The sequence below is a fragment of the Gavialis gangeticus genome, unplaced genomic scaffold (genome assembly GCF_001723915.1).
Source record: "Gavialis gangeticus isolate Ggan-Ray unplaced genomic scaffold, GavGan_comp1, whole genome shotgun sequence".
Classification (NCBI taxonomy): Eukaryota; Metazoa; Chordata; order Crocodylia; family Gavialidae; genus Gavialis; species Gavialis gangeticus.
The window spans coordinates 61,505,217-61,516,377 of NW_017728994.1; the positions used below are offsets into that span (position 1 = coordinate 61,505,217).

Genomic DNA, 11,161 nt, shown 5'->3' on the forward strand with positions numbered 1-11,161 from the left:
TAAAGCTAGCTATGTCCAAATGGTTACGAGAGCAGTATTTGCCACAATATGCATTTATGCTTAGTCACCAGTCTTTTTAGGATAACTGCAGAAATCTTTATAGGAATTAAAGATGTATGCATCACCAACTTGGATGACTTGTGGTGGGAGATAGAGGCAAAGCTTGCCAAGGAAAATTGTGAAGCTATCACCCTCAGCCAAAATCAAGCCAAGGCAGCATCCTCCATAAACAGGAATGTTATTGGCATGTATCCTGGAAGTTCTTTGTTATGCTAAACTTTTCACCTATGGTAACAGAGATGGCAAGACAGTACTTACCATGCTTGAGATCTGCTACCTGCTTGTCCACCACTTCCTGACCGGGCCCATCCACAAACAAGTCCTTAGAAAAGTCACCTAGGAGCATCTTTTATTTAGCCACCTGTGTGGCATGATACTTGGCTTCCTGCTCTATGGTCTGCTTCTGAGAATCCACGCCACTGCACCCTAGGGTCCTGTGGTGATGTCCCACAGCTTGCTACCTACTCCCTCCAATCTACAGAAGGGCACATGAAATGGAAGAACTGAATCTTGCAGGCTCTTCTCCAAAAGGGAGAAGGAAATTAGTGCAATGTGCTCAAGGGTTTTGAGGTGTGATGAAGAGTTTCACATGGCAAGCCTGAAGTAGATAGATCTACTGTGATACAACAGCACAGCCATGACTACAAAATAAAGAACAATATGGGCTGGACCTCCATAAGGTTGTTTCTGCACTATTCTTGAAATAAAAAACAACCTTAAAACTTGTGCAAGAGACCAACAGAGACTTGCCTCCATAAATGGAAACCTAAGTAGGTGCTGCCACTCTTACACTGCTGCTAGAAGGAAAGTGCCAGGAGAATATTGGTGTGGAAAGTGCTGTGCTCCAAGACGTCCCCAAGCAGCCTTTGGTGGCAGGTGCTGCTGCTACTATTAGAGTCCACAAGTGAGAATATCCCTGAAGCCATTATAAAAACTTATACTGAAAACTGAATAGCTGCCACCAAGGCTTAGGTGTTTGTGTCATGAAAAGGTGGCGGAAAGGCATATGACTGAAGCCTATGCCAAGCACAAACAAAAACAAGTCCAGCAAGAGGCTGTGGTCACCAATCTTTAAAGATTATTTTACATGGTTCTCTAAATATCCATTCCCTTCATGGAAAATTCCACATTATATATATAGGACAAAACATTTTTCGGTTATTCAGAACTTAATTTTTGTGGACTCAATGATCCCTGTAAAAGGTGAAAGATGATGAAGAACCGTGCCTCAGATTTTAAGAGGCACACACAGCATCCTGCAAAACCAGGCATTTTATTTGATGTTTTATCTGATGTTTGCAAAAACGAAGTATTAGGCCAAATTCAGCCCTGGGTAACTCCAGTGAACCTGGCCAACTGGATCTGCTTGGAAAAAAATCAGCTGAGCACTCATGTGCATTATGTTTCCCAGCCAGCCACAAAATAATGACCCAAACCCAAAGTCTACAAAGCTGAGTACATTCAACATTATTCCACAAAATGGGATCCACTTACGACCCCATATACTATTTGATGCCAAGAACTGCCTTAATAATGTGTGAAGAACTTTCTACCAATTTAACTCTTAGCTAAATTTAACTTTTAGAAGCTTAAATTTTTAGCTTAAAAGAAAAAAATAAGTGAAACTCATCTAAAAATATTTTAATAAACCATTTTCCTAAAGAACCAATGCAACATAGAAGAGAAGAGAACACCCAAAGTATAACCAACTTTACTGCTTAGTCTGAACAGAGTAAGCAACAGATGCAACAAATGTAAATTTATCACAATGGATTATTATTTGGTTAGAGCAACTACCATAGCTAGGACCATGCTGCCTTGTAGTTGTGGCTTTACAGTACCAATACTCAAATTGACCAAGTTCGTTTTACTGTAAGTAAAATATAAATTTACAAAGAGAGACAAAATAATTTAGTATATAATGTCATATCCTATTCCATGCTTGGTTCACAATGATAAAACTTCAAGACAAGATGAACATTATTTCAGCATTAAGTTCATAATGCCAAAACATACAGAAATTTTAATGCCAATTTACAACATAATACAAAGCTTTACAAGGAGATTTCTCATGTTTTGTTGACCAAATGAGAATGCTACATAGGGGCAAAAAGCTTTCAAGTACTGTTAGTGTGCATACATTGTCCACATTAGGAGGATTTGTTTTAACCTTAAGGAATTGCTGTTCTAAAAGGGATTATTGTTTGTAAGCATAACACAACAGAAAATGAGTAAGTTAAAACCATTGTCTCAAAACAGGAGGCATAATATGTCCTACAAGTTATTTACAAACCCTAGATGAGTAAAAATCTTTTCAAAATACAGAAACAAATCATGACTGCTTGATAGAGCTGAGAGCTTGTATACTGTATTATATAAAGTAGAATGGTAATGCTGTAGTAAACTTTAACCAGTTAATGTATATATTTTTAGCTCAAGAATATTTGCCATAACAACACACACTATAATTGTAAACATGAGGACACTGTCAAAGGTTTCATTTTGAAATCTGATTTTTTTAAAAACTCCATTCTTGATCAAACGTAGACGCCGGCAAAGTCAGAATCAATTGTACGTTCCTTATTACTGCTCCTTGCTTCCTCCATTGTGTATACTCGGGTAGGATTTTCAAAAAGCTCTTAATATTGGCTTACTTCTGCTTTTAAATCACAGCTGACAATAGTACTGTTAACTTCTGAGGGAGCGGTGTTATGGCAAACTCTGAATATCTCACCCTGAGGGGTTTGCCTTTGCCAAATTGCTCATGAAGGCTAGGTTGCTGGCATTATTCCAAAAAAAAAGGCATGTGGGGAAGGAGACAGGACAGGACGGGACTCAAAACCCCATAACACTAAAAAATTTATTTTTAATTTAAAAAACTCCCAAGAATTAAACAGACTTTGCAAACATGCAAAGAAATATATAGATAGGTCAGACTCTGGTCTGCCAATCTTGAGACTGCCAATCTTGACAGTGTCCTTTCAGTTTTCCCTTCTTTGTCACTAAAGGTATCCCCTATATGGTAGATCTGGACTCATTTAGATATAAATCTGTCTACAGAGCAAAGTAGAAAGGAAAAGAACGTGTTGTCCCTGCCGCATGTCTATTTTTTTTTCTACTGCAATCTGTAGAGAACTCATGCAAGCTTGGAGAAGTCTCTGAAGGTGAGAGAGTGGTATGTGACAGAACTGCAAATCTTCTTTTGCTTCAGCAGAGAAAGACTTGATATAACCAACATGATAACAAGAAATCTGTAGCTAAATTGGTCTTTCAAGCACCTTTCTTTCAAATTAAAAAAAAAAAAATGAGTAAGATAGCCTACACTGCAAACAGAAACTCACCTCAATTATTAGGATCCATACTACAGGTACAGATCTAGCGGACCAGTCCAGCTGAGCTCAACAAATCTGGAAGGGGTCTGTGTGCGTGCACACACACGAGAGAGTTATCCCTGATCCTGAAGGCTGATATGCATCTTACTCTGCCTGATTAGGAGCAAGGACTGAGGTCACTCCAGCCCCCATCATGCATATGCTGCTGCGGCTAACAGTCTTATGAACACCCACTGACTGATTAAGACCAATTTAAATCTGCTCAGTGCTGAAATAAAAGCACATAGCAGGAATAACAGACTGGAGAATCTTGCCCATAATCCATTCTAAAAAAAATAAATAGAAGACTTAGCAGTGGCAGCTAAATGACACTTAACATAAAACATCTCAACATTGCATTCGTTTTGGAGTACTCACAGGAATCTATTGCAAATAGTGTGGAAGCCAGTGGAGTCAAGGAAAGGTTAAGGGGAGAAAAGTGGGTTTTCAAGAGTTGGTCCCAACATTAACACCAATATACAAGACAAAAAGGGACAGAAGATATCATTATTTGTAGCAACACTTAGAATAACCTCCTCCTTTCCTTCTTAAATTTATATCCTAGCTATACAAAAGAAACTCGTGACTTTGCAGCATGTTGTGAACAGATGTCACAAGTTTTTTCCTCGAGAACACATTTTGCAATCACAAAATATGGTCTGTTAAGTTGCAAAGTGCACAAGCTGAAGGCACAGAGCACAACACACACAGGGAAACAGGTCTCCTAAAATGTGGGAGCAGGAGACATTTTTTTAAAAAAGGATACAAATCTGGAATTCAAAACGTCGTCAGAAGTTACATCTGAATAGGACCAACTCTTAAAGGCGACGCCATTTTGTACTCAAAAACAAATACTGAAAAGTAATGAATCTTTATTCTTACCTTGAAGTTTTAAAACTAATACACTGACATGTCAGACTAGTTTAAAGAATGTCCATAATAAGAAAAGAGTGCAAAAGATCCTTCCGTTCTAACCTTTTCGGAGGAAGCTGCTGATTTTGGCTGCCAATTTCCACTTAGAAAGGATCATTTCTCAAGGCGCGTTCCTCAAAGAATCGCAGAGTAAGAACTTTGAGAGACTAGACCAAAGAGTAACATCTTTTGAAGTCATCCCAAGTGTAGCAGCAACTGACATTTTATTACATAAAGAAGAAAGTCCCAACTCCTCTTCCAGGCATAGTTTATGACAGAGCTCCTGAGTATCCGCAGTTGCCAGCAGAGGCTCTGGGTACCACGTGTGCTCCTCCAGTGTCTGTTCTGGCTAGGAATAAAGGCTCATCCAGTACATTCACTATCTGTATCCTCTGGAGCTTGCACATGCTGATGAGCCATCTGAAATAGACAGAAGAAAAATAGGTCAAAGAAAACGCGTTTTAATTTTACTTCCACTCTTACAGCACTGACTTTTCCTGACAGACCTTAAAGCAATGTGTTACCTGTAAAAACTATGTACACAGAAGTGGAGATGGCAACTTATAAAAAGAGTCATTTCAGGCAGCACTCCCTTCTGTGGCTGCGCCTGGCATGGTGGGGCTGGCAGCTCCTCTTCCCCCCAGCACCCTCTTCCACTCCCCGCCCTTCGCTCTCCTACGCACAGGCGTGTACCCCCAGCAGCCTGCAGGAGGATGCATCAGAGCAGGCTGGACAGAGAGGAGGAGTTGGGGGGGGAATCTGCTAGGCTTGCAGTGGGGTACAGCAAAAGCTGCAGAAGGGGCTTTTCCCCCATCCCTAGTGTGGGGACCCCCCTTCTGCAGGCAGCAAAGGTTATGTGGGGGGACCGACGGAGGGTAAAGGGGAGTGTGTGGGAGGAGAAGCGTGCACAAGAGGAGGTCCCCCTTCCCCCCAAACACATACCCTGTCCACCCTTGCTCCGTACTTCCACCGCCACCCTGGGTGCAAGCCCCAGGCCCTGGGCTCTGCACTCCCACCAGCCCCAGCCCCATGCTCCTGCCCAGCAGCAGCTCTCTGCCCTCCCCCACTACTACTTCCCTACCTGCTGCCCGGAGCGAGCACTGCTGCAGGGACAGGAGGAGGAGCCGCTGGAGGCCAGGAAAGCCAAGCAGGTCCCCCAGCAGCTGCAAGTGGCAGCAGCCGCCTCACCCAGAAGCTGTGTGCTGGCCAGGCTGGAGGCCTCCCACACACGAAGGTGGGAGGGAAGCACACGGATTAGGGGGTGTACAATTAATTGGTGGGCTCTCGTGGGCTGGATAAATTTGCCTGGTAGACTAGAGCCAGGCTGCAGGACGTATTTTGCCTGTCCCTGTGCTAACAATAACCAAAAGCCTCAAGGGATTTACTAACAGGAGATACAAATTTAAAAAAGGCTTGATTTTCTTCTGTACTAGAGCTCTATTCAGTACAAAAAAAGATTGGTAACCAGGTGTCTCCAGAGTTATGTTTATTCCCATCTGAATAGCATGGAGACCTTTTATCTTAGACACAACTTTGGAGCCTTTAGTCAAGCTGGTCATGCTCTACTGGTCCTGGGCATGACCGTGAACTGCATCCAACAGAAGGATCTGGTAGCAACACAGTGGGGCAACTCGTGGCGGGGTAGCTCCTATAAAATCCCACAATGTTGCCACTTCCACAGTGAGGTGAGTATAGGGCCCCTCAAAACCCTACTCCACACTGCCTTGTGGGTACTCCTTGACTGGAGAAAAGCTAAGGGACATTACCCTAACAAACACACCCTTGCTGTTGCATTAGGCAGTCAACAGCAGTTCTCATCTGTTGCTCTGGCAGAAGCTACAACCATCGAGGCACTGAGTGTCTGAACTCAGTCTGGCCTTTGGATTCTGTCTCAGCAGACTAAAAGAGGGATGGTAGGTCTTGAGCATCCACCACTCATCCATACCCTTGCCTAGGTGTACATGTCCAAGGTCTTGGTGTGATGGCCACAAGACTCTGTATAAGCGGATTCACCAGGCCCTTGATTAAACCTCTTATGCATACACCATGATCTAGAGGACTGACAGTGGCCTCCTACTACATGCTCTACGCTGAACAGCAGTTTTCTGCAGGCAAAACCAAGGATTACATTACCAGTCATGATGTGGAAGATAGCCGTACACTGTGTATCATCTTTGATACTGTGACCAGCTATCGTGTTCTCTGTATTTAAGGAATCAATCCCCTGCCCATAAAAGAGCTACACGATTAGAAAGTGATATTCTCTCTCAGTTCACTGGTTTGAAGCATCCAAAATCCAAGCTGGGCCAGCATTGACGCAGCTCAAAGGCCTTTACATTCTGACAAAATGTTATAAACAGTGATCAGTCACAGAATTACTTACTATAAGTTAACTCCTCTCCAGCTCGCTTTCGGGACTGGTCACCTCTGAGGAAAAAGGGAGGAAAAAAGAATCGTCACCAAATCAGAAGGAAAAGATATATATCCTTGAAGCACAACGTTAGCATGGGGGTCATCAAATTCTATGGAAACTTTTAAAACCATATGCAAATATTTTAATGATAACAAATCGGAAATGTGAACGAGGAAATAATCCATACCAGAATCTATGGGCACCTACACATGCCTGATGCCTGCTCTGACACACGCTAATTGGTCAAACAAGCTTTAGCTAGTGTCCCCGCCACCATTTTGAAACAAGGGACAGTGAATACATGAGACACTGCAGGCACTTTAATTAGAGCAGCTCCCAAGAACCGCTCTCATTAAAGCCCCCCCCACCCCAGAGCACATGTAAAGATGCCTGTTATTATAAAGAATGATTCAACATGCCTGTTATTATAAAGAATGATTCAACTATTATGCAGTTTATTTACTTTATCCTTATTCTTAAGCTTGATTTTCAAGTGGCTGAATTGTCAAAATAATAAAACATCTGCTGTTAAAAGAAATTTCTCATCTATATTTTCATCATGTTTGATACAGTTTTATTTAAATCTGAACACTTCAAATCAGTTTTTACAAAACTACCTAAAAGTTACCAGACCAAGAATTGCAGAAGTTTGGCGCTGGCTTTATTATTAGGTACAACTTGAGAATATCACCTCTTTAAATAGAAGTTTTACCAAAACTCCCACTCATTTCAAAAGGTTCAGGATTGCATCCCATTTCATTTGTGTCATGGTAGTCCACATAGACAAGGAAATCTATCTATTTTCTCATTTTATTAGTGCTTAAGATCTTGAAGCAGTCTCCTAATGATAAACAATGGTGTGGGATGTACATTAGTGGAGATGCCAACAGTTTGGCACACTTAGAAAATTGAGCAAGATGTGGTCCTAAACCACACACTTCCTTCCAGAGAAGCATAGAAAAAGTTAATACATTTTGTAGGACCCTCACCTATAAGTTTTTGCTTTAACTTCCATGGAACCATGAGTCCCTCCCACTAGTTATTTAGGACCTTCCTGACTTGCTTTCTTATTGTAGTACTAAACAAAATAAGAGCTACATTTTGAACTACGTTTCAGAAACAATTGCAAAAGTTTACATAGCAAACCCACAGAGCTTATTTCAATATCTTTTGCCCATGTCATGTTAATAATTATAGCACAAATAATTTAAATTCTATCAGTAAAACATTACATATATAAACAACAAAATATAACAGTATGTAAATTATGAATTTAAATATTATTAATCCAAGATGAAATGGTACCAATTACCCAACCAATCACTCATGTTATCCAAGCATTTTAATAACTCAAAAGAAATCAAGTTACTCAAAAAAAACAAACTGCATCAAAGCACATTCTAAATATAGATGCTTAGTCTCATTCATGAAATAGGCATGGCACTTTGACTTCAGAGGCAGTTAGCAAAGTTTATAGCATTATAATCTACATTTTATAAAGGAACTAATCTTCAATTTAAAATATTAAGCAGCATTTAGTAAGCTTAGTCTTTAAATGTAGGAAATTATCTACAGTCTAATGCACATATTCTTCTGAATTGCACACACGCCGAAGGAAACTTAACATTTATTTAACAGAATAACTGTCTCATCTGCCTGAATGTACATTACACAAGTCATGAGTACAATTAAATTATAAAGTAGCTAATATGGATTTTTGCAACTTCAATACCTAATCAAATTCAAGCGTGTAAGCCTTGAAGCCTAAGACTTTAAGAATGCTAGTGCACTTGAACAGAAGATGACAGATATTCCCATGTGCAAAGAAAAAAAACACAACAAAAAAACCCTGTCAAGAACAACAGTGAGACTGTCTGAACTGTACCTCCGACCATTAAAATTAAGACAGTTTTCTGGGTTTTTTTTCCTGAAAGAACAGGAATTGCTGAACTATAGTTCAAAGGATCACTAGGAACCTGGAGTGCTTGCTGGCAAGTCTGTGATGACAAGACAGTGGTAAGATGTTGTCCATAAAGGCCTCCTCTCTGGAAGGTACCCCCCTCCACTGGTCTGCCACAACATGGCTTAAGGAAACTTTCCAGTCATATTGCTAAGGATGTCTTCTCTTAAAGGGTTGATTATGTGCAGATTGTGAAATTGAGGAGGAGAATAATAATAATAATAACAACAATAATAATAAATATTATTGTTATTATTATTATTATTATTGTTATTATTATTAACAACCTAAACTTAATGTCAGTTGCATATTACAGTCAATTTTTTTATTGCTTATGAATTAAAGTTATTGATGGAGCAACCAGAAGCCATTGTTTGGCCCTTTTTAAAATATACAAAATGCAAGTAAATTATAGTTCATTTATAGATCTATTCCAGTGTCGACTAAAGAGGCATGAGTCTTGCTACAGACTAGTACTTTCCTGTCAGACACAGTATACATATAAGCCATCTTTTTTCCAAGCATATACATCAGACCTTAGTTTTAATTATTTCTTCCCTACTGCATGTTATTATTTGCAAAATAAAAATTATTTAGATTAAAAGTTATGACATAACCCAAAGGCTAAGCCTAATCAGAGTGCTCCCTGTTCAAAACGAATCACTTTTGTCCCCCACAAGTATTATTTGTTAAATCAATTAAAATTTCAGTTAAAAGAAAATTACTAGATTGAATGTGCTCAAGTCCCATTATGCAACACATTTGCAAGTGAAAAACACACATAAGCAACTTGTCCATGGCCACAAGTCTGTAGCAAACCCAAGAATAGTTGAGGAAAGTTATGCCAGTAATTCTGAAGTCCTTTACAAACAGGTCTCCTTCCTGCAAACAAAATGCATGTCCTAGAAAGTATGTCCTAGCAACCACATGCATCTCATTATAGATCAGGGTATGATCCACTCTAAACACTACAGATCTTTTCAGGTAAAGAAAAATATGCTAGCAGCATTCTCAGGAAGAGCTATGAGAAGAAGAAATAAGGGATGGGGAAAGGTGGAATAGGGTGCAGACCTGAAAGTGATGCCAAGCAGTTAGAATATGATGAGGAAGGCAAGAGAAAGCCAGCGAAGGAATATAAAGGAAGGAAGCAAGAAAGGGGTCCCCAACAGCAGTCTTTGAGAGAAATGTGCAGGAGACTGTGATAATATGGAGGCCTAAGAGAAAGACTGGTGTGGGCAAGATAAAGAGAGAGCTTTGAAAGATCTCAGAACCCTGATTAGTAATTAAGATGCTCCAGGTTCATATTCCATGCTCAACCAGAGGTGCTCAACCTCCAGTCCAGATCTGGTCCCTGACACTGGGTCATCTGGCTTGCAGAGCTGTCCATGGATCTGTGGGGGAGCCCCATGGCTATGGCCCTGCCTCAGGGACCAGATCACACAGGGCCACACAGGACAGAGCAGGGCCCAATCCACACCATCCATCTGGCCCATGGAGCCAAAACCATGAGCACCACTGTACTAGACTAGAATTCTAATCAAATCACCCCGACAAAACCAACATCTTTCATTTTCTTGGAACATGCATTTATACATATGAGCAGCCTGGTTAAATTTGGTGCACCGTTTCTGAGTTTACTAATCCTCTGGAGGTCCAGGGTGAGGCCAGAAACAATGCTGACACAGCTGCATATACAAGCCTTTAAACGTTTTCCTTCCCTCAAACCACTGTCAGCATTACCTGAAGGGGAAGAGTTAAAATCTTTCCAATAAAACTATGAATCATTAATTACTGACCTATGCCATCATCGAAAAAATAACTTTCAAATCTAGTTTATTAGCCCCTGGCATATTGCCAGCATCTAGAAAGCTCAGCAAAAGCTTGCTTATGCATTGTCTCTGGAGAAAAAGAGTTTAACTTCTCAATTATATATTCTTAATCAGGTTTCCAGGTTTAAATGATTAGATGTAATTGTATCATTTCAAATATTTTTACTGGCAAAAAAAGAAAGAAAACTTAAATATCTAAAGTCATTTTGTGGATAAATGCCCTTAAAGCCCTTTTCAATCTTACTTTCTAAAATCTAGGGCAAACTTAATGAGGGTCTTATGAAAAGGCCCAATTCCACTTGTCTTTGCAAAAGCTAACTCCATAAGCACAACTGGTAACAATTCACTTTACATGCTCATTTTACATGGGCAATTATCAAATCAAATATAAGCCCTTCCCTCCCAAAATAAGAGACTTCCCCATAATCCAGAACAGACCATAATTTGAGAGGCTGTTAGGGGCAGGGGGCATCTTAAATGACTTTTCCCTCAAAAACTGAACTTGGGTAATTCTGCTCCACATATGAACTTTGCAAATGTATCAACCTGAGAAATATATGTTGGCTTGAATTAGCTTCCAAGTTTATATAAACATCATCTTCCATTTTTGTTTTAT

At 40.1% G+C, this 11,161-nt stretch overlaps 1 protein-coding gene across 1 annotated transcript in view; it reads right to left on the reverse strand.

Moving 5' to 3' along the window:
* Positions 1–1,686: 1,686 nt before the first annotated feature.
* Positions 1,687–11,161, reverse strand: part of CACUL1 (CDK2 associated cullin domain 1) — a 113,219-nt gene continuing 103,744 nt past the window's right edge. Inside the window, exons 8-9 of the mRNA XM_019502903.1 lie at positions 6,727–6,770; positions 1,687–4,763 (exon numbers count right to left, since the gene is read on the reverse strand). Coding sequence (XP_019358448.1) covers positions 4,723–4,763; positions 6,727–6,770 — 85 coding nt within the window. The 3' untranslated portion in view covers positions 1,687–4,722. The remainder of the gene's footprint in view (positions 4,764–6,726; positions 6,771–11,161) is intronic.